General features: G+C 40.8%; 1 protein-coding gene across 3 annotated transcripts in view; it reads left to right on the top strand.

Annotated features, from left to right (window-relative positions):
* cpeb2 (cytoplasmic polyadenylation element binding protein 2) overlaps positions 1–25,044 on the top strand; it is a 78,301-nt gene that overhangs the window by 35,853 nt on the left and 17,404 nt on the right. For 2 of the 3 annotated variants that reach the window (XM_060937686.1, XM_060937685.1), the window contains exons 3-4: positions 933–1,023; positions 8,777–8,827. In XM_060937686.1, the coding sequence (XP_060793669.1) occupies positions 933–1,023; positions 8,777–8,827 (142 nt within the window). The remainder of the gene's footprint in view (positions 1–932; positions 1,024–8,776; positions 8,828–25,044) is intronic. The other variant, XM_060937687.1, reaches the window with a different exon arrangement.

Below are 25,044 nucleotides of genomic sequence, written 5' to 3'. Positions count from 1 at the left end.
TTCCATAAATGGTAACTAAGTGTTTCAACACAAGAAAATGTCACCATATCAAGTATTATTCTGTCCACATTCAATGGATATGAGCAGTTGTGTGCTCTGATTGGCTACTCTACTACTAGGATATCGGCTCATATACCGTGTGTAGAGAAAAACAAAATGGCAGAGCGCATCAAGTCAGATATATCACTTTATCAAATATTTAAAAGAAACAGAAATAGCTAAAAGAATATATTTTTCCCCCCAATATCTCCTGCTCCACACTCTAGCCCAGTTGGTGGCGGTAACGCACCTTTAAGTTGGTTTGACGAGTGCCAAAAAAAAAAAAAAAAGAAGAAGAAGAAAATGGCGGCACGTGTTGCTGAACCAACCGAGGACGAAATAAAAACTCTACTTGAAAACAAAACCCCAAAAAAATACAAAAAAAAGCAACAAAATATGGAATTAAAGTATTTGATGGTAAGATAGTTTTTTTTTCAAGAATTATTATTATAGCATTTTTCACGAATTGCTACTGTCATTTTGCCAGTTTGTTTACGTTCTAAGTGGAAATTATTTTTTTGGATGTTTTGTATAAAGTTTTTATTTATCAAATTTGCAAAAACTAACAATAAAAATGCTCCGTTTCTCAAAATCCAGTGAATGTGAATAGAATAAAGCAGTTATTCCACTCAATCTCGTCGTACATGGCTTATTGCCGACTCAGTGCTACGCTCCTCATCGGCTATCAGCTCATGTACGACTCGATTTTGTGGAATAACTGTCAAATAAACAATCCATTTATACAATCATACAGCGACTACACAAGTCTCTGGGTGTGACATAAAATTAATCAACACCTTCTGACATATCAGAATAGAGAATTTATCAGCGCTGTGGTATAAGCTGGAATATTGACTCTTTTTTTCCCCTGTCCGTCTCTGCGTCTATCTCAGGATCGGAACAGAATGTATGACAGTCTGAACATGCACTCACTGGAGAGTTCTCTGATCGACATCATCCGGGCTGAGCAGGACCCTCTGAAAGGTAAGGCTTCCTTCCTGCTTTCTATTTCCTACTTCCCACTTCTTGTGCACTCTGTTGTGACTGAATTTTTAAAAACATCTATGATGGAAGATATTTCGAAAGGAATTAAAGGAATATGCCTGTGTATTTTTCGACTAATATTTCGACTAAGCTTTATTGTGTTTTTCTGTAGTGTATGTGTGATTACTGCAAACAACAACAAAAAAAAAAATCATGTATTGAGAAAGCAACAGAGACCCTGTTTACTCAAAGCACACGTATATATCTAAGGGCAGTTGTTGGGGCATCTCGGTGGCACCTCAGGCACTGTATCCGCAAGAGAAAAAACAAACAAAAAAACAATGTGACGCACCAGCATTGGAACAAAAAGGTACAGCTGGTATACCTGCATTCAGACACTCCAGCCTAAGCATGTATTTTGGGGGCGTGGCTTTGGAAGGCACAAAAGCGGGCACATGTAGGCATATCAGGTGAAAATTCAAATTCAATCCGAATTGCATGAAAATGCCCTCATTGGATTCAGAATTGAATGCTGAACAGCATACTTTTTACAGACTTAAAATATGTTTATCTGTTCTTGAGATATTGCAAATCAAAGATTGAAAAAACGGCTTAATTTTTAGAAAACTGCTGTAATATTCTGTAGGAGGATCGCATGGTCGAAAATGGGCCTCATTAACCAATGAGATCAAATGATTTTTCTTCATAACTTTTTTTCCAAGTTATTTACATGGAAATTGGCAGGCACATAGAGTGATGCTTGAAAGTTTGTGAACCCTTTAGAACAGCGGCCCCCAACCCGCGGACCGGTACCGGTCCGTGGGTCATTTGGTACCGGGCCACACAGAAAGAATAAATAACCTGCACTATTTCCGTTTCATTCATTATCTGAGTCTGAACGATGTTTGATTTTGAAAAATGACCGGATTCTCTCCGTTACATCCATCTATAACTCACGCTTGACCAGAGCATGTGAGCGGAGTGGAGCGGCGAGAATTTCGGTCCTCGGAGGTGGTCGCTCCGCTCGCTCCCCGCTCAATGTCGCACCATGCCGCTTCGCCCGTTACCGCTCAGCGCTCCACCAAGATTGCATCCCGCTCCACTCCACGCTCGCTCAAAAAATATGTGCACGCATGTGCGTAGCGGACGCGGAGCACTTCCCGTATCTCTGCCCTCTGTCCCCCGCACTTTTTACAGCCATTACAACCACTTAATTAATTTTTAACACGTGGAAACGCGTTTTTCCGAGCCGCCTCTAAACGCATCATGAGCAGGCGGAGCGCAGGTGGCAAACAAACACCGCTGTCGTTCATTCTGAGCCACGTTGGGCATGCTTCAGACTCGTGATGTGAGCGGTAACGGGGCGAAACTGGAGCGGGCCATTGCCTCGCTCCATCCTTCCCATCCTTGAAAAAAAAAAAATCCCGCTCCGCGCTCTTTTCAAAATTCGTCCGCTCTGCTCACATGCTCTGCTCTTGATGCATGTCAAGACGCTTATCTCAGCGACCAAGAATGTTGGAGAGAGGACATTACTCATGTTATGTTGCTGACGCGATGTTACGAGGATGCTGCTAATAAAGTTGCATACGAGTACACAGTGGATTCACGTTTATTACTATATTTAGAAAATACCACAGTTTATCCACCACACCTTAAAGGCTGGTCCGTGAAAATATTGTCTGACATCAAACCGGTCCGTGCCGCAAAAAAGGTTGGGGACCGCTGCTTTAGAATTTTCTATCTTTCTGCATAAAGGCCTCTGCATGCTCTTGCGACAAGGCTTTCGCAGATAGCTTTTCGCAGACAGTTGTAATTTATCGTTGAGCGGGGAGTAATAGGCGTGCGCGATGTTATTCACCGCCACAATGCAAGGGGGCGTGAAATCGCTAGGAGTAGTTGGTGGGTGTGGTTAGTGGAGTGTTTATCCTCCGGTTACTTATAATGACTAGAACTGGAGTCGTATAGATGTCCGTACTTCCTCACTTCCTCGATCAACCGCTCTTCGTGCTGCTCCATCTTCGCTCGTGTTTTTAAAAATGGCGGTCGTGAAAACAAAACAAACCGGGAAAGTAGGGAAGCGGAAGTGCGTGTACAGCGGATGTAGAGTGGACCAATCAGAGCCCTCTTCTCTGCGAGGCTTCTGTGGTGGTCACAATTTTTGGGAGGTGCGCGCAGAGCGTCTGCGAAGGTGGGGGGGCTACGCAGACGCTATCTGCGACACCTTCTGCGAGGACTGCGTTGTCAGCATAAATTGGCCTTAAGGCCACACCAATTTAATTAGTTGGTTCTCGGATTTTTTCAGGGAAAATATGAAGCGAGCGGGCGAAATAAAAATTAAATTAAAAAAATGCTCCGATGGTAAAATTAGCGGTGGAAATAGACCAAACAATACAGGCAAACCAGTAAACAGAATTTCAACACACCTGTCAAAGATTTTACGCTTCTGTTCACTGAATATCCTAACAGTTACAAACACAGGCTTTGCAGGACTCCCCTCCACAAGCATGTTTCCTCCACAAGTCTTTATCGAAAGTGAAAGGGGCGATTTGATTGGTTTTCGACGTCATGTGACCTCATGTCACATGACCTTTTCTGCTGGCGGGAGTTTGATTTTGATTTTTTTTTTCATTTTGCATTTTCTTCAAGTGGCGATTCCGAGAACCAACTAATTGAATTGGTATGGCCTAAATATGACCTAAAACATCATCGGATTTTCACACAAGTCCTAAAAGTAGATAAAGAGAACCCAGTTAAACAAATGAGACAAAAATATTATACTTGGTCATTTATTTATTGAGGAAAATGATCCAATATTATATATCTGTGAGTGGTAAAAGTATGTGAACCTTTGCTTTCAGTATCTGGTGTGACCCCCTTGAGCAGCAATAACTGCAAATAAATGTTTCCAGTAACTGTTGATCAGTCCTGCACACCGGCTTGGAGGAATTTTAGCCCGTTCCTCCGTACAGAACAGCTTCAACTCTGGGATGTTGGTGGGTTTCCTCACATGAATTGCTCGTTTCAGGACCTTCCACAACATTTCCATTGGATTAAGGTCAGGACTTTGACTTGGCCATTCCAGAACATTAACTTTATTCTTCTTTAACCATTCTTTGGTAGAACAACTTGTGTGTTTAGGGTCGTTGTCTTGCTGCATGACCCACCTTCTCTTGAGATTCAGTTCATGGACAGATGTCCTGACATTTTCCTTGAGAATTCGCTGGTATAATTCAGAATTCATTGTTCCATCAATGATGGCAAGCCATCCTGGCCCAGATGCAGCAAAACAGGCCCAAACCATGATACTACCACCACCATTTTTCACAGATGGGTTAAGGTTCTTATGCTGTAATGCAGTGTTTTCCTTTCTCCCAACATAACGCTTCTCGTTTAAATCAAAAAGTTCTATTTTGGTCTCATCCGTTCACAAAACATTTTTCCGATAGCCTTCTTGCTTGTCCACGTGATCTTTAGCAGACTGCAGACAAGCAGCAGTGCTCTTTTTGGAGAGCAGTGGCTTTCTCCTTGCAACCCTGCCATGCACACCATTGTTGTTCAGTGTTCTCCTGATGGTGGACTCATGAACATTAACATTAGCCAATGTGGGAGAGGCCTTCAGTTGCTTAGAAGTTACCCTGGGGTTCTTTGTGACCTCGCCGACTATTACATGCCTTGCTCTTGGAGTGATCTTTGTTGGTTGACCACTCCTGGGGAGGGTAACAATGGTCTTGAATTTCCTCCATTTGTACGCAATCTGTCTGACTGTGGATTGGTGGAGTCCAAACTCTTCAGAGATGGTTTTGTAACCTTTTCCAGCCTGATGAGCATCAACAACACTTTTTCTGAGGTCCTCAGAAATCTCCTTTGTTCGTGCCATGATACACTTCCACAAACACGTGTTGTGAAGATCAGACTTTGATAGATCCCTGTTCTTTAAATAAAACAGGGTGCCCACTCACACCTGATTGTCATCCCATTGATTGAAAACACCTGACTCTAATTTCACCTTCAAATTAACTGCTAATCCGAGAGGTTCATATACTTTTGCCACTCACAGATATGTAATATTGGATCATTTTCCTCAATAAATAAATGACCAAGTATAATATTTTTGTCTCATTTGTTTAACTGGGTTCTCTTTATCTACTTTTAGGACTTGTGTGAAAATCTGATGATGTTTTAGGTCATATTTATGCAGAAATATAGAAAATTTTAAAGGGTTCACAAACTTTCAAGCACCACTGTAGATGGTTGTTCACTGAATACAAAGTTTGAAAAATTAGTAAAAACCAATTATGCAAATGAGTATTTCATGAGTATTAATTATGTTAATTAGGTACAACGTTAAATCGGTAACTCTCTTCTTCAAAGTTGCACCAAATGGCTTTATTTGCGCAATATAAAGCTGATCTTAACTCTCATTTATACATCACAAAGAAGGAGAAATCAATATTAATTATAAAATATGCATAAATAAGCAGTGAATCTCATTCACATCTACCATTCTCTATCTAAATTAAAAAAAGTAATAAAAATTATTTCCAATCCCTTCTTTGTGCTCTGTAGGCCTTTGTATTTCTCAGAAGTAGGGCCTACTAGTTTTTATATGAAGGAATATAAATGATTATTTCGATTAATATTCACAGCTTTCAAGGCGAACCTCATAAAAACTGTATGATCCATAACCAATAAACAATTCCAGTTAATTGAATTGAAATTGACACTCGCGTTTCTGACTTCTGGTTTTTAAAAATATCATTCTGACCACTAAGATCTCAATATTTTTCATCAAAACAACTACAGTTATATTCTAAAATAGTTATTTATTTACATGAATCAGTTTGATTTGAAAAAATAAGTAGGTAAAGCTATGAAGACTCACTTCAAAGTCTCCCATGAATCATAACATCAAAACTAGCAGACGGAAAATTTTGCTGAATACGTCATCAGAAACAGTGAGATCTAGATAAGTCATCTGATTGATATCCACGAGGAATCAGTCGGAAACCGATCAGAAGAGAGACAGCCTGAGTGCTTTCCCATAACTCAAAAAGCACAGGCAGTTTCCCGACGTCCCGCGAGCAGAGAGTGTACTCTGTTGTACTAACTTCAACCTGCCGTTCCTCCCAAAGTACTGAACAGATCTTAATGAGATGAATTTCTTTGGAAAGCAGAAATTATGAGCTTTTTAATGATAGCATTCACGATAGAAAATATTCAAGAGTTAAGCAATGACAGATTTGGAAACTTAGATGAGTGTCTGCATGCACAATTTTCACAGCACAGCCGGTGAGTGTCTGATATGCCTACTACGTTTGTCAATCTATTTTGCATCCTAGTAGTAAGATTTAGGCGAATAATCACTCGGGATCAGCTGATAGTAAAATTTTGCCAGTGGCTATGTTTCCACGCAGGGATTTTCACAGTCCGAAAGAATAAATTTTGATCGCAGACTGTGAATAAACTTTTGATGTAAATGCTACATCAAAACGAAAATCTTCGTTTATATGAGCGTCACATTTTATCCAATTCAAAGATATGCTCATGCATAAAGGCCAATTTATGCTGACAACCCAGTCCTCGCAGATAGCGTCGCAGACAGTGTCTGCGTAGCCCCCCCACCTTCGCAGACGCTCTGCGCGCACCTCCCAAAAATTGTGACCACCGCAGAAGCCTCGCAGACAGCGCCGCAGACAAGAGGGCTCTGATTGGTCCACTCTACATCCGCTGTACACGCACTTCCGCTTCCCTACTTTCTCGGTTTGTTTTGTTTTCACGACCGGCATTTTTAAAAACACGAGCGAAGATGGAGCAGCATGAAGAGCGGTTGATTGAGGAAGTACGTACATCTATACGACTCCAGTTCTAGTCATTATAAAAAAAAAAAGTTCTAGTCATTATAAGTAACCGGAGGATAAACACTCCACTAACCACACCCACCAACTACTCCTAGCGACTTCGCGCCCCCTTGCGTTGTGGCGGTGAATAACATCGCGCACGCCTATTATCCCCGCTCAACAATAAATTACAACTGTCTGCGAAAAGCTATCTGCGAAAGCCTTGTCGCACGAGCATGCAGAGGCCTTAAGTCCTTTTTGCTCCACCTAGGTCGCTTTTTTAATTGCACTGATTTGTGTTGTTAATTGATTTCCATCTCTGCAAAACCTCATCCAAGTGCGAGTTTGAAACAAACAACAAGAAGAAGAGGTTGTGTCCGCGCTAAAGTCGCTCAGCATTTCATTCCAAGTGCGCGTCGATCTACTGCTCATGCTGTGTAACTTAGTGCGTAAAGTGTTATCTGCCCTCTTCCACATACATCAGCTTACAGGCGCTCATGATTGGTTAGTGCGTCTGTGATTGACAGCAGAGAGGAAGTACGACATCGTTCCCACCAAAAAAGCATGGCCCATTTTGCTTCCCCTTGCTTGTGGCCACAGTTATGTAAATTAAAGGTAAAACTAATTTAAATCTCGAACATGAATTGTGTTTTCTTACTGGACCATTTTACAGGAGCACATCAGGACTCGGACACATGCGTAGAACATCCAAACAGATTCCTGGAGTGGAAGTAATCAGAAACAAATGCTTACATGACTATTATTGTTCTATTTAACGGGTTATTAAAAAGATTACTGGTAATACATTTATTTTTCTGATTGAATTTTGATTTTTCATTTCAGTTCAGCCATCAGTCGGCGTATATATAGGCACTGCCTAAAAGCGGAGCTCCCGATGAGTGTAAAATGTGTTTGTAAATAATCCCATGTTATTTTTTAAAAAGCAAATTAAAAATAATTTGCACTGACTAAAAACCCGTCTATCTTATGGAAATAAAGATACAGATTTCATTGTCCGGTGTCAAGTGTTTATGAGATACGTTGCCTTGCACTTCAGGTTCCCTGTGGTGATACATGTACGTCGTATGGTCGCATTACCATATTCTCGAAAGTATGGAGTTTCGCTCTGTGTGCTTTGCACATGGGAGGCTCCGCTATCAACAGATTATTAGGCTGCTTGGAAACGTTGCCACTGACAACATGATTCATTTTAAGGAGACAAAATTTCCACACACTGATAATCTCGATTGATCAATTAAAAAAAAAAGCAAATAACTTTTTTTTTTAAACATAGCTTCACTGGCATTCATGCAATGTTAAATATTTGTCTGGGACTGGAAACTCCTGGCTGGAAGCTGAGAGAGAGAGACAGAGAGAGAGAAAGAGTGAGAGAGAGAGAGAGAGAGAGAGAGAGCAAAAGAGAGAGAAAGCGCAAGAGAGAGAGACAGAGAGAGAGAGAAAGAGAGAGAGACAGAGAGCAAAAGAGAGAGAGTGCGTTTTAGATTCTCTGGGTGTGTCAGGGTGTTGCAGTGTTTCTTTGGCTTTCCTCACTCTTTGTTTATTTTCGTGCATACTCTCTCTGACGAGAATTTCTTTGTCCTCTGACTAATTTCGTTTTCTTTCCATAGCTCTTCTCACAATAGAGATCGTCTAGAGATCGTCACGAAGCAACTTTACAGAAATCTGGATGTAGATTTAGAGGAATACCTCCCTGAGATGGCATGAGGAAAAAGCTTGAAATAGAACTGAGATTTAAATCTAAAATTCTGAGTTTTACCAAAAGAAAAAAAAAAGATTGTTGCTAATTTATCAATTCATGGGAGTCAAAATCTTCATTGCCAATATGACATGGCAGCTCATCCCAGTGTGTCACTCAGCTCTCCGTGTGTGTCTTTCTGTTTCTCTCTCGTGTTCAGGCCGCATGGGATGCCCACATCCTGGCGCCGATGGCCTGCTCATGCTCAATGGTAATTACATCAGCCAATCATATTTCTCTGTGCTCCTTCCTTTTGACCCCATCTTCTGTAACCCAATAGCCCTGCATTTACACCGTATCTGTGTACGTTAGAGCACTGAACTGCGTGGTGGAGTTTAATACAGCCGTATAGCATTCCTAGCATTTGGAAATGTATTAAATGCAATGATCCTTCTTTAAATGCTTCAACTGAGAACTTGTTGCCTGCTCACGCTTGTAAAGATACATCACTTTTATATCAGCTAATATTATTACAGTTCAAAAAGTTACTGAATTAGTTACTGAGACATCTATGGAGCAATTTTACTGCTCAGTCATACTGTAAAATTAGTTTGATGGAAACTAAGACTTAAAATGTTTAAGACAAAAACTAAATAATCATTCCGATTTCTCCTAAAAATCTATAATAAAATATAGATTTTTCATCAGTTAATTAAATCTTTGTGAGTGAAAGCAATTCAGCAAAAAAAAAAAAAAATAGCCTTGATGAGGCTGGAGCTCATACCGGCCAAGACGCCCATAAAATCGTTAATATGACGGGTGGCACCACCATCTTGACAACTGCTATGCGCACCCACTTGGGGACTGCTGCATGTGAGTTTGATCGAAATCCAGTCAATCCTGTAGGAGGAGTAGCGATTTTTGCAAATTGTGGACAGACAGACGGACAAGGCGCGATCGCATAAGCTCATCGGATGAGCTAACGAAAAGCAAGCAAGGAGCAAATGCTCATGCATAAACAAAATCAAACCAGCAAGCGAAAGCAAAACGATGAATGAAAAATAGCCTTCTGAGCGAGAGCTAAACCGCAGACAAAAGTTGAAGGCGAAATGACGAAAGCAAAGCAGTGAAGAAAAGTGACATAAGGGAAGAAAAAGCAAACAAGCAAATGAAAGCAAACCAGTGAAGGAACGCTAAATAAAGCCTAGGTCACAACCGGACGTACGATTTTTTGGCCATGCGATTTTTGGCGTTTCCCAAATCGCTGCGTTTTTTTTTTGTTCATGGAGAAAGACGCACGTTGGCCGTAAGTTTGTCTTGCAACCTGAAAAAAACGTAAGCGCCCGTAGAGTTTGTTTGACATGACAAAGAACCTCTGCGGCCGGTCTGCAGCCAGTCTACGGCTCGAAAATCAGCACGTCACACGCGTGCCCTCCGTGCGTTTCTTGCGTTTTTTGCACGTAGACCGGCCGTAGGAGCATGTACGGCCGGTTGTGACCGAGGCTTAATGAAAGAAAGTAAGCAAGCCAGCAAGCAAAAGCAAACTGGTGAGCAAAGACAAACAACAGAGGAAAGGCAAACAAGCAAGCAAACACTGAAACCACTAAAGGCCAATTTATGCTGACAACCCAGTCCTCGCAGATGGCATCGCAGACAGCGTCTGCGTAGCCCCCCCACCTTCGCAGACGCTCTGCGCGCACCTCCCAAAAATTGTGACCACCGCAGAAGCCTCGCAGACAGCGCCGCAGACAAGAGGGCTCTGATCGGTCCACTCTACATCCGCTGTACACGCACTTCCGCTTCCCTACTTTCCCGGTTTGTTTTGTTTTCACGACCGCCATTTTTAAAAACACGAGCGAAGATGGAGCAGCACGAAGAGCGGTTGATCGAGGAAGCAAGGAAGTACGTACATCTATACGACTCCAGTTCTAGTCATTATAAGTAACCGGAGGATAAACACTCCACTAACCACACCCACCAACTACTCCTAGCGATTTTGTGACTTCGTGCCCCCTTGCGTTGTGACGGTGAATAACATCGCGCACGCCTATTACTCCCCGCTCAACGATAAATTACAACTGTCTGCGAAAAGCTATCTGCGAAAGCCTTGTCGCAAGAGCATGCAGAGGCCCTAAGTGAACACAAACCAGTAAGTGAAAGCAAAACAGTGATAGAAAAATAGGCTTGTGAGTGAGAGCTAAGCAGCAAACAAAAGCAAACCAGTGAACGAAAAAGCAGTGCATGAAAGCAAACTAGTGAAGGAAAGCTAAATAACAGTAACGAAGTACATTTACTTGAGTACTGTACTTAAGTACACTTTTTGAGTATCTGTACTTTACTTGAGTATTATTTTTTTGGAAACTTCTTAACTTCACTACATTTGAAAGACAAATATCGTACTTTTTACTCCACTACATTTCTATCAAGGTCCTCGTTACTCGTTACTATGAAGCAGCTTTGAAAGTGGATGTTTTTTCTTTTCTAAAACATGATTGGTTTTTTCGCACGTGACACTGAGACAGCCTATCAGTAATCACTAGGGTCACGTCACATCTATAGACCGCATGGAAGGAGGCGGTTCTTCTGGGGAATGCTCTGGGGAAAGGAATAATGATTCGTTTTGTTTTAAATGTTTGCTTTGTTTGCCGAAAACGAACCACATTATGGCCTCCAAAAACTCACCGTCCAACCTGCAGAACCATATGTAAACGTTTTATTCCAAGAGAAAGCATGTAATGAAGTTGTCTGTGCTTTTAGAGCCAGCGATAACGTTGCAATAGCTATGCAGTCTGATGAGTCAAATGACTTTCTCCGGATTTGCCCGCCAAGTTGCTGCAGCCTTGTCCACAGCTAACGTTAACACATAGCTAGTTAACTTGCACACTGTTAGTTAGCATGTAAACACAGAGTTATGCTAACATGAATAACGTTAACTTATCTGAAGTCCTTTCAGAAATATGTTTCAGCATAATCTTGCCAAATAAACAGAATGTAGAAATCTTTCTTTTCTAGTAACATTAGCTACCCAATATGATTTCAAGTTTGAAAAGAGTTTGCTAGCATGTCAGGTGGAGTTTCACTGACTAGCTCGCTTAACGTTAAACCACCATGATGGCACAGCATGTATTCATATTTCTGTCTTTGGTAACATTGTAACTTTTGTGACCTTGCATAAGAGTCAAAATTTGCTAATGGGTAATAATGGTGAGACACGTATAAAAAATCATCTCCATCCACTATTTTAAACATAAATTGGATATTTTTTGGTTTAAATAAAATAATATTGCTCTAAGAAATAATGTTGACAACTTCAGATATCACAAGCTATATTTTCCCAATAAAATCATGAATTAATTTTTTGAAGTTGGTGAATTTTAGACACCCGACCGTAACAGTTCTGACTAACCAACTTCGACAAGGTTTGATTGCTATACAACTTATTGTCGGAATTAAATCAACTACACTCCATAAAACAGGTTTACTGAAGTGTTTAAAAAACCACATACAATGGGCCTGCACATTTTCTAAACACGAAAAAATCATTTAAAAAAAAGACCCTTATGCACGTTACTGTGTCCGTCAGAAGTCAACATCAACTTGTGAATAAGAATATTCCAACTAAAAACATTAATATAGAACAATATATGTAATCAATCACTTTAATATAAAAGCACCAATTGATTTATAATTAATTCTCGCCTTGGAATCTGCCTGTTTTCAAAATACATCGATGGTAAAATCAAAGGATCGCTGTCTGTCAGAAAATAACGTACACAAGACTGTATCGTATATCTCCGACCGGCATAGCACCGCATGATACACAAACCTCCAGGAAATCCACACTACCACAAGTTTTGATGACATCATCACTTTCCGAGAAGATGGAGAAACTGGCCGCCTGAGCAGCGTGTGTTTGCAGTCTGTCAAGAAAGCTAACGTGCATAATACGTAACGCACGTAAGTATAGATTTGTTCTTCACTCACTAAAAATGAACCGTAGCGATCGGGGAACTGGCTGAAATACTTCAGAATGGATGTAAACAAAAATTGATGCCAGTGCAACTGAAAGAATTTGCCGGGAGGGTGAATGATCGTGTGGAATGTGTTGGTCCCTGACAGAAGCAGGAAGTCGCACGTTACAATCTGACGGACATTTCTTATGCACCGTTATATTTTGACGTCATGACTGCGCATTCTCAGGGCAGAGATTACCCACGATGAACTTTTCCTGTGGGATGATACATACTATACACTAGGTGTTTTTCACTCTCTCTAAATTTTGTTTATTTGAGTATTCGATTTACATGTAGAGAGTTAGATTATATTAATTTTGTACTTGTTCTACTATTGTGAAAAATGTTTCTGGGCCATAAGGCTCTTCCCTTTTCCAACCTGTCTACTTGCAGCCGTCCAATTCTCCGGTTCTAGGGGGGCCTATCTAACAGTCTAGTTTATTTTGGATGTACTTGTCACCATGTCAGACAGGTCTCCTTCTGGAGTCAGAGAGCTTTAAGTGGACTTGTTGGAAAAAGGAAGAGATTGATGGCCCAGAAATATGTTTCCATGGCTGTAATCCAAATTTTAAGTCTCATTTATTACTTTATGGTGCATGCATATTACTATCAGACAGTTCCGGCTGTGTGCAATACTCATGTTGTAGTCTTCATTTATGAATTTTACTATATAATTTTAGTCTTAGATTTCTCCTGTTACTTAAATATTCATATTCCCCTTTCCCTAGTCAGATCTTATAGTGCAATTAGAGTACATTTCAATGAATTCATCTTTGGTAATTTATGTCCGTCAAAAGTAACATGCATAAGTATACTAACCCACGTGTTTTAATATTGTATTGTTCCACAGAGTCCTGTTTCCGATCCTTAATGTTAATAGTAAGTTACTACTGTTATGTTATGAGGATTTCTTCACAATGAATTCTTGTGTTATGTCGGTTCATAAGTGATAACAGAAAAGTTATCACCTTGGCTCTTGGTCGTGAATCTTTTCACCTGTTTCTTGAATAATTATATTCTCATTTTCTGGAAAGATCTTTGATATTTTCCATTAAGTATTGTAAAAACCTGATTATTTCATTCTTATATGCATGGAGTTTTGTAAAATAAGGAGAAAAAAACTAAAAATACTTCATTTTTTTCCGTCAAAAAATAACATGCATAAGCGTAGATTTGATAACTTCGCAGATGATTTTTTTTGAAAATCCAGTGTGATTACTATCTTTTCAATTGTTAATATGTTTAATAAAATAATACAAGTTTAATATGATGTAGTTTAATTTTTCAATAAAATAATATGAATTTTGACATGATTTGTTACATATTATTACCCATTAGCAGATTTTCATCCATAATTACTATAGCTACTACATTTTTTTTTTACCAGTAGCCAAAGAGAAAAACTAGCTAGCATCTTATTGATGATTCTGCTTGGTTGTAAGTTGTGTTTCATTTTGTAACGTTCTACCAGGTGTTTATTCTACAGGTCCTACAAGCTAGTCAGTAAATCCAGTCAGTTGTTTCGGGGGCATTAGGTTTTGTCAGCGTTGTGGCAATAATACAACAATGCATTGACAGAAAATGTACGTTTAATACTTAAGTATTCTTAAAAGCAAGTACTTCAGTACTTTAACTTACGTAAAAATTTGACTGGACAACTTTCACTTGTATCGGAGCAATATTTGACCAGCGGGATCTGTACTTTGAATTAAGTAATGAATTTGGGTACTTTGTCCACCTCTGTAAATAAGCGAACAAAAGCAAATGAGTTAGTGAAAGCTAAAACCAGCATTGTGGAAACAAACCAACAAACAAAAGCTTACCAGAGAACAAACACAAACCAGCAAGCAGAAGATGATTTGGTAGCTTGAACCACATTGACACTCGTGTTTGCACTGTTTTGTTTTTTTGTTTTGTTTGGTTTTGTTTTGTTTTGTTTGAGTGGTGTAACAAGCTGGAAGTGTTGAACAGAGCGATGTCAAACAAGAGTGCTCAATAGAATATTCGGCCACGCCCAAATAGTCCTACGATCAGTCTATTCAGTGAATTTAGCTGTCTTTTACACCATCTATGGACCCTTTTCACGTGACGTCACGACAAACGCGGCCGCCATTTTGGACATGTACTACCAGTAGTTTACCACAGCCAGCATTGAGGAACGGCAGCAAAGAAAGTGTTTATTTTCAGCAAGACTTCCATCATGCCACTATATTGTTGTGCACCTGGATGTAGTAACCATCAACAAACAAGGCAAGGGTTATCATTTTATCGGATCCCGGTAGATGGATAGCGGCCATAAACAGGAAAGATTGGCAGCCCTCGGCATACCAGCGCTTGTGCAGTGACCACTTTGTTGGAGGTAAGACGAATAAAATTAGCCAGAAAAGGCATTACATTGCTGTTAACATTCTGTGGCGGCGAGTGTGTAACCAAATAGGCTAAAATAACCCATTGTAACCTCTTTGTTCTTCTGTAGTAGCTATTAGCTAACGACATTAGCTAGCGTTGTGTTCCTTTGCTGTTGGTAGACTGTAGGACAGATCAGAGGCAGTGTCCTACAAACAGCGCTTAATTTGAGGGGGAGCAAGCCGGAGCGCGCTCCGGAACCTCGGGCGTTGGCTCCGGCAGCTATTTACACTGGATCCGGTGATCCGACACCTCTTTTGACTATGTAACAAAAAAAAATAATAATAATAATTAAATAAAAAAATGCAAGTTTATTTAGTGTTAATGTCTGATTTTGATATCTGTCTTGTTGGTGATTTCTCTCATGAAACGACATCCACAAAATATCTGCAGATGAACTTAATTTGCAGTGTTATTACAAAACATGCCCAGAAGCGCAGCGCAGCGCCCCCCTCTCCCCCTCTTTTTTTCCGCACCGGAGCCGCTCATCCTCTGCGCTCCGGGACCTCCCACTTTACAAATTAAGCACTGCCTACAAATAAGTGTTCAAACAAGAGTTTTCAGATCAATACCTGTGTATGGCGATGGGTTTTTAACGACATAGGTATAAAGATCATGTGGGCCGAAGTCAGGTAAAGACGAGGGCTTCATGTACTTCCGTACGTCAGTGAACAATCCAGGCGGAAGCAGATAAACGTCGCTCTCTAAGCCTGCTAACCTCAATTTTTGCAAATACCTCTCCCTCTGCTCGCCCTGTAAATGCCCTACATCACTGGATAGCGAAGGTGTTTTCTGCATCTCGCTCCTTTTTCTTGTATGTTCTCCGTTTGTCGCCTTCCTCGCATTCAAACCAATTCGAGCCGAAGTCCGCTACATGTCCAGAATGGTGGTCGCGTTTACGAAGGTCACATGACTGAAAAGGGTCTATACCTGGGGTGGTGTAGTGGTTAGCACCGCCGCTTCAGAGCAAGAAGGTCCTGGGTTCGAGCCCAGCAGCTGACGGGGGCCTTTCCGTGTGGAGTTTGCATGTTGTCCGCATGGGTTTCCTCCGGGTGCTCTGGTTTCCCCCACAGTCCAAAGACATGCAGGTTAGGTTAACTGGTGGCTCTAAATTGACCGTAGGTATGAATGGTTGTCTGTGTCTATGTGTCAGCCCTGTGATGACCTGGCGACTTGTCCAGGGTGTATCCCGCCTTTCGCCCGTAGTCAGCTGAGATAGGCTCCAGCTTGCCTGCAACCCTGTACAGGATAAGCGGCTACAGATAATGGATGGATATATCTGACCTGATTTTTATTCACATTTTTTTTTCCTGGAAATTATTATAAAATGCATTTTTTATAACATACATTTTTCTGTATTTTTAAACCATATTCCTTTTAATAGTTCCAGCAGCACATTTAGAAATTTTATATGGGTCACAGCAGGGGACGCATTTTAAGCAGATGCTTTTTATAGTATGGCTTTATCACTTGCAGCCACCTGGGGCCAGTGGGGAGGACTGTCAAAAGGTCAAAGGTTGAATTAAGGGAGTCTGAAAAGCCTTTCGCCATTTCGTTGATCTTGGGCAATTTCATCATACCCTATTCTGGTTGTGTCCCAATACTCACTTAGTGTGTGAGAGAGAAATATTACAATCGAATCTTGCAGAAAAAAATTGAATTAGGGTAAAGTGCTTTTTCTTTATTAGACGCGTGTAGACATCGGCGCTGTAGATCCCGTGTCGTCCCTCTGAAGTCTGAAAACCTCAATGTAATTAAACTGGTGCACTGGAACCATATTTATCAGCCATCTTGACTGTAACAGCACTTACCCAGGATCAAATCTCCCTGTTCACATGATGCGTTCATCCTTCAATGCTTTCTACTGGAAATAGATTGATGAATATGGCTGTTTGGTTTAGTGTATAGGTTCTCAACAGTAGTAGTACATGTTTATATAATATTAAATTTACGAAACCAGTGCAACAAGCATGGAAATTAATTAACGCTCCGTGTATGGGCTGTGACATTCAGGAAAAGATTGTGTGAAATGCACTACACAGTCCCGGATTATTTACGTGCTCTTGTGTGCATGGAATCCCAGTAGCAGCATGAACAGCTGAGACGAGAGATGTTTTTCAGCTCCATCTCCTGATTTTGATCCGCTGCAGTGCACCGCACAATCCCAGTGAGCCCATGTGTTTAGCTTTCCCTCCGTGATGTACCACAGTTAAATGCGTTTAATATATTTTATATATCGATTTGTTAAGCTCGGCTTTACTCTGTGAATTTGAAAGGTGTGCATTGTGCACTTATTCACATCAACGCAAATTAATTTAACGGCTCTTAAAATGGCACGACTGACTAAAAAAAGCCACGTCAGTACCTGGTTTTCACAAATTTTCATTTCAAGGCTCTGACTTAATATTTTCCCAGATGGCTTAAAGGAACAGTCCACCGTACTTCCATAATGAAATATGCTCTTATCTGAATTGAGACGAGCTGCTCCGTACCTCTCCGAGCTTTGCGTGACCTCCCAGTCAGTCAGACGCAGTCAGACGCGCTGTCACTCCTGTTAGTAATGTAGCTAGGCTCAGCATGGCCAATGGTATTTTTGGGGGCTGTAGTTAGATGCGACCAAACTCTTCCGCGTTTTTCCTGTTTACATAGGTTTATATGACCAGTGATATGAAACAAGTTCAGTTACACAAATTGAAACTATAATGATAGGCGTACTAACACCTTCTGCGCGCTTCGGCAGCGCATTGATATCTGAGCTCCGTATCAATGCGCTGCCGAAGCGCGCAGAAGGTGTTAGTACGCCTATCATTATAGTGCGCACTTTCCATAGCATAGAAAATCGCTACGTTTCAATTTGTGTAACTGAACTTGTTTCATATCACTGGTCATATAAACCTATGTAAACAGGAAAAACGCGGAAGAGTTTGGTCGCATCTAACTACAGCCCCAAAAAATACCATTGGCCATGCTGAGCCTAGCTACATTGCTAACAGGAGTGACAGCGCGTCTGACTGCGTCTGACTGACTGGGAGGTCACGCAAAGCTCGGATAGGTATGGAGCAGCTCGTCTCAATTCAGATAAGAGCATATTTCATTATGGAAGTACGGTGGACTGTTCCTTTAAAGACAGACGGAACATTCCAGAGATCTGTCTTCCCAACAACAACAAAAAAAAAGAGAAGCCAGAGAACTTCCAAATTTTCATGTGACCAGTTAAGGAAATCCTGTGCTGGCCAATCAGCTTTCTCGTCAGACGTAGCGTTTCGCCAAACAATCCTTGTCCATTTATAGGAGCACTGGGATGCGAAGCAGAACGTCCGCTTCAGCTGAGACTAACTCGCTTTAAGCTGCCCAATCTCTGGATCCAGTCTGTATTTTTAGTCCTTTACACTGTCGTGTTTCATGTCAGCAGCAGCTGCTTACTTTCTTTCCTAATGAGAGGTGTGTGTGTGTGTGTGTGTGTGTGTGTGTGTGTGTGTGTGTGTGTGTGTGTGTGTTTCATTCTCTTTTGTAAAGTGAAATGAACACAAAGGCAAGCGAAGATGAAGAAAAGGAAAAGGCTTAAATAACCTGCACATCAGTATTTATAATTAGTCGTGAGTTTAAACCTTCTTTTTGTTTTATTTTTTAAACATTGTTTTTCTCATCAAGTTTTCTTTGCTCGTCGTGTAGCTGCACTAATAATAATAACGTCCCACTGTGACGTCAGAGCGACACACAACCACTAACTTGTCAATGGAATAACGGGAATACAGAACCAAGCAACAAATTAGGAACAGAGTCACTGCTTAGTCATAAATAATTTAATATAATTGTATATAACGTGTTTGAGGGAGGTGTTTTCCTTTAAAGCAGGCCGTCTTTACACACACCATGCCGTTTTACTCACTCCGACACATGACTGAGGAGGTCACATGAATCATCAGAATTCAGTCATGGTCATGTGACTGGGTACATGATGTCGGCTCACATGACTGACTGGAGGAAGAGAGAGAGAGAGAGAGAGAGAGAGAGAGTGAGGTGGAATTTTTTTAAGCAACACTTAAAAGCATGAATGCCCTCAGGTCCCCTTTAAACTCAATCAGTAATATGGCTCTTATCACTTGTGCTGCAAATGATGGTTTTCTGGAAGATCCTGAGACCATCATATTCTCTAATATTAACTATATTGTAACCAGGGTTGGACAAAGTACCCAACTTCATTACTTAAGTCAAAGTACAGATCCCGCTGCTCAAATGTGACTCCGATACAAATGAAAGTTGTCCAGTCAAATTTTTACTTAAAGGAATCCGCCACCCCCAAGTGAAATTGAGTCAGTCCCTGCAGTCCCTAGAGTTGGATGAGTGAGCCAAAGCGTTTTGTAGCCGACCCAGCCATTGTCCTGATCTGGAAACGTCCCGGTTAGCTTAGCTTAGCGTAGTCGCTGTAATCCGGCATGTCCAGATAGCATTGTCGTTGCAAAGTGAATTAAATAAGTCAAGATTTTTTATAATTATTTCTCATGACCTGTACATTCACATCGAGTACACATATCAATGCAAATTAACACGAAGGGATTTACTAGACCAATTTATGTCTGGAACTATTTTCGGCCACAGCACAGGCAAAGCACCGCTGCAGGCGCAAAGACACCACGCAGCACCTGAAAACCCTGGTTTCCCTGGTAACACTGGTGTATTGACGGAAGTTGTGGTGCTGCGTGGTGTCTCTGCGCCTGCAGCGGTGCTTTGCCTGTGCTGTGGCCGAAAATAGTTCCAGATATAAATTGGTCTAGTAAATCCCTTCGTGTTAATTTGCATTGATATGTGTACTCGATGTGAATGTACAGGTCATGAGAAATAATTATTAAAAATCTTGAGTTATTTGATTCACTTTTGCAACGACAATGCTAGCTGGACACGCCGGATTACAGCGACTACGCTAAGCTAAAGCTAACCGGGACGTTTCCAGATCAGGACAATGGCTGGGTCGGCTACAAAACGCTTTGGCTCACTCATCCAACTCTAGGGACTGCAGGGACTGACTCAATTTCACTTGGGGGTGGCGTATTCCTTTAAGTTAAAGTACTGAAGTACTTGCTTTTAAAAATACTTAAGTATTAAAAGTACATTTTCTGTCAATGCAGTGTTATTATTGCCACAACGCTTACAAAACCTAACGCCTCTGAAGCAACCAACTGGATTTACTGACTAACTTGTAGAACCTGTAGAATAAACACCTGGTAGAACGTTACAAAATGAAACACAACTGAACTGAAAAAGAACCATTGTCATTTTTTTTTTTTTTAAATTGTAAAACTCGTCCACCCCCACAAAGCAGCATGGTAGTGTTCTGACCCAGCTCTGGCAGTGTGTGCACACATGCATGTGTATGTTAATCAGGAAGACAGCTGTAAATGCAGCTTGCTCAGAAAATAAAAATGACAATCCAACCCGATTAAATCCCACGTCCACACCTCGAGCTTAATAACTGCCCAACAGCAACACTGCTTTCAGCAAGACAGAAAAATGTAAGACCATCATCTGACATCAAAACAAAAAAATTCCAACAATTTGTTGTGACTGACTAGTACAGTACTGTCCATCTCACAGGTCTCTTGTGTGTGCGCACGCACGCGTAAGTGTATGTATTCATGCACATATGAATCTGCCTGTGGAATCATGGTGGTTTAATGTTAAGCGAGCTAGTCAGTGAAACTCCACCTGACATGCTAGCAAACTCTTTTCAAACTCAAAATCATATTGGGTAGCTAGCGTTACTAGAAAAGAAAGATTTCTACATTCTGTTTATTTGGCAAGATTATGCTGAAACATATTTCTGAAAGCACTTCAGATAAGGTAACGTTATTTATGTTAGCGTAACTCCGTTTTTACATGCTAACTAACAGTGTCCAAGTTAACTAGCTATGTGTTAATGTTAGCCGTGGACAAGGCGATGGCATCTTGGTGAGCAAATCCATAGAAAGTCATTTGACTCACCAGACTGCATAGCTATTGCAAAATTATCGCTAGCTCTAAAAGCACAGACAACCTCAGTGCAAGCTTTCTCTTGGAATGAAACGTTTACAGACCTCAATATTCTTCCGCAGGTCATGACGTGACCCTAGTGATTACTGATAGGCTGTCTCAGTGTCACGTGCAAAAAAACAATCACATTTTAGAAAAGAAAAGAAAAAACATCCACTTTCAAAGCTGCTTCATAGTAACGAGTAACGAGGACCTTGATAGAAATGTAGTGGAGTAAAAAGTACGATATTTGTCTTTCAAATGTAGTGAAGTTAAAGTCAGAAGTTTCCAAAAAAATTAATACTCAAGTAAAGTACAGATACTCAAAAAGTGTACTTAAGCACAGTACTCAAGTAAGTGTACTTTGTTACTGTCCACCTCTGATTGTAACAAAGGAATTATTATTAATAATTAATCATAATTAAAAGAACAAACTTTGTTTATAGGGTGTTTTCCATAGACGTTGTGGCTCAAAGTATCTATAAAAGTATCGTGCTTTACAGTCAAGTCGTAAAAATTAAATGTAAAAGTATAACATTTCGATGAACCAGTGCTTACTGTAGCTTCAGATCCCTGTTCTTGACTGACAGGAATGGAAATCGATTTGATCTGATCTTGTAGCCCAGCCTCACCGTGTTCTGCGTTTTGAGATGCTTTTCTGCTCATCACGGTTTTAAAGAGTGGCTATGCGAATTACAGGAGCCGTCTTGTCAGCTCGATTTCTTCCATCAACAAGGCGTTTCCTGTCTACAGAACTGTCGCTGACTGGATGTTTTTTGTTTTTCATATCATTCTGTCTAAACTCTAAAAATTGTAGTATGTGAAAATCCCAGAAGATTGAGAGTTTCTGGAATACTCGAACTAGCCCAATAATGAATGAAATCAAAAATATCACAATTAAAAAAAAAAAAAAATGCTGGACAATACATGGACAAACTGGTGCCTGTCAGGTATGGTTTGGAGTCGGATGTAATTGCAGAAGATGGTTTTATTAATAAACTAGCAGGTTACCTGGCATTGCCCGGGTTTTGCAAAATTCTGGGTTGCCCCCAGACTTCCATGTCAAATTTAGTGAAGATCCATCAAGAAATGGTGATGTTAACCCAAGACAACCAAAAATCCAAACATCCACCATCCAGGGACCCACCAGGGACCCCCTGGGGTCCGTACATGAATTTTGTTTATATCTGCAAAATTCCGGGTCATCTCCGGACCTACTTGCCAAATTTGGTGAAAATCTGTCGAGAAATGGTGACATTAGCTCAAAACAAACAAACAAACTTTGCCACTTATTACATAGAAGAGACAAAAGGCAAACAAACCAAATCAGTGAGCATAAACCAAAAACAGAGAAGAGGTCGGGAGAGGCACAAACAGAGTATCACAGGCAAAGACAGAATTGACAACGAGGAAACAGGAAATCAGGTATTAGAAAACCAGAACAATCAAGGAGATAAAACTCGGTAATGTGTTCGCAATGTAGTGCAATACTTCGCACTGAGCATGTGTTTACACAGTCTTTATATAGGTGCACTGATTGCGCCTTAATCTTGTGCAGATGTGCATCATTAATGGTGCACGTGCGAGAGTTTGCTTGGCGCGTGCGCTGTCCGGAGCGCTCCCGAGAGTCTGTCAGATGTACGCTCCACAGCGCACATGTGTGACAGTGCCGGTCTTTTAACTTTTAAATAAAACAACATGAAATGTCTTTCCACAAATACTGGGTGTGTTGACAAGTAAAAGGTGAAGAAGGAAGACCAGCGTGTCAGCCATGTGTCATGCCATGCTATTAGCATAGATTCGTCTCCACATAATTTACAGAAAAGAAAAAGCACACACTACAAGATGACAGGCTAATGCAAATAGCATAGATTTATTATTTTGGATTTTGTTCCAAGCAGCGTCCATCTGAAGCAGAGTCCAATCCAGTGTCAGTTGTTAGGGGGTCCGGGATTCAAACCCACAACCTTCACGTCACAAAATCTAGCACTATGCAAAATAAAGAATTTAGAGAAATCACTAAAGCTTGAAATCTTCCCAGCTCTTCCATCCACAATCATATGCCATTCTGTAATTTAAATACTGACAAAATGTGTCTACAGAAGTGTAATATGGGCAAGTTGTTGTTGTCGTATGTGTGCGTATATTCTGCGTACCCGTTCATGCTTGTATGTGTAAATTACTCAACTTTACGACTCAACATGAGCGAAAAGTCAGTTTTCAAAGTGCAATTTCCCCTTTTCCTCAAATGCAAACCAGTAAGTCATGGCGTGTTTACTGTATGACTAACAGGTAATGCATTTCTGTCTCACCCTTTCTTTAAACGACAAGGTTTTAAAGCTTGAAAATTTTTACCAAAGAAAATCATGTAAGCGTTGATATGGTGAAGTTTTCTGTAAGGAAGTGTTTATTAACACGGATGGAAGGAGTCTTCATGGACTCCACATTATCTGCCAATGAAGTGGCTTCAGTCTGCAGTAACACGCCCGGCTGCATTTTTTTCTTATTGTCTTATCTGGTGATGAAACGGTTATTTACAGCTGCTGTTGTGTAAGATACAGTATAACAGGAACTAACTTGCTTCGTGGATGTTTCTCAACATCAGATGTAACCATAAGTAGATAACGTGCTGTTTGTTAATTAATAAACAAATCTAATCATGGGAAATTCGTCGCGGTATACACTACCGTTCAAAAGTTTGGGGTCACTTTGAAATGTCCTTATTTTTGAAAGAAAAGCACTGTTCTTTTCAGTGAAGATCACTTTAAACTAATCAGAAATCCACTCTATACATTGCTAATGTGGTAAATGACTATTCTAGCTGCAAATGTCTGGTTTTTGGTGCAATATCTCCATAGGTGTATAGAGGCCCATTTCCAGCAACTCTCACTCCAGTGTTCTAATGGTACAATGTGTTTGCTCATTGCCTCAGAAGGCTAATGGATGATTAGAAAACCCTTGTACAATCATGTTAGCACAGCTGAAAACAGTTTAGCTCTTTAGAGAAGCTATAAAACTGACCTTCCTTTGAGCAGATTGAGTTTCTGGAGCATCACATTTGTGGGGTCGATTAAATGCTCAAAATGGCCAGAAAAATGTCTTGACTATATTTTCTATTCATTTTACAACTCATCTCATTCATTATCTCTAGCCGCTTTATCCTTCTACAGGGTCGCAGGCAAGCTGGAGCCTATCCCAGCTGACTACGGGCGAAAGGCGGGGTACACCCTGGACAAGTCGCCAGGTCATCACAGGGCTGACACATAGACACAGACAACCATTCACACTCACATTCACACCTACGGTCAATTTAGAGTCACCAGTTAACCTAACCTGCATGTCTTTGGACTGTGGGGGAAACCGGAGCACCCGGAGGAAACCCACGCGGACACGGGGAGAACATGCAAACTCCACACAGAAAGGCCCTCGCCGGCCCCGGGGCTCGAACCCAGGACCTTCTTGCTGTGAGGCGACAGCGCTAACCACTACACCACCGTGCCGCCCTCATTTTACAACTTATGGTGGTAAATAAAAGTGTTAGCCTGGCAAGCCAGACTAAATGTGAATATTTAGTCTGGCCTCGCTCGTAGACATTTCCGAAGGGTGTGGGTAGGAACAACCCGTTGTCTTTCAAACTGTCTCTGTGCGTATAGGCCAACGCTCTGACCAATCAGCGCAACAGTGACTGTGACGTAGTCAGAGCGACAGAAAGCAGTGGGGGAGGCCTTGAAATAAATAATTTTTTAAAATGCGTATTAATTAATAAACAGGTTCTAGATATTAAGAAGTTTGGAGATAATGACCACAAATTTGGAGTCTGTACCACATACTTAACATACGCTTATTTTTTTCAAGTGTTTTTCAAGTGTTTGCTTAAACTGTTTTTGAGAGTTTTTATTTTTATTTAGTGGTGTTTGGTGAAATAATTTCCCTTAAATTTAAAATAACGGGAAAATAAGAATCAAAAAGTAATGTTTCAAAGCTGTTTATTAATTCTTCGTACTGCACAAACTAGCCCCATCCTTTTGGCTACGAGCGGAGCCAGCTGGTAGATCAGACTTTT

This window comes from Neoarius graeffei, chromosome 13 (genome assembly GCF_027579695.1).
Source record: "Neoarius graeffei isolate fNeoGra1 chromosome 13, fNeoGra1.pri, whole genome shotgun sequence".
NCBI lineage: Eukaryota > Metazoa > Chordata > Actinopteri > Siluriformes > Ariidae > Neoarius > Neoarius graeffei.
The sequence above is the reverse complement of the archived record's forward strand: the minus strand, read 5'-3'. Positions and strand labels throughout refer to the sequence as shown.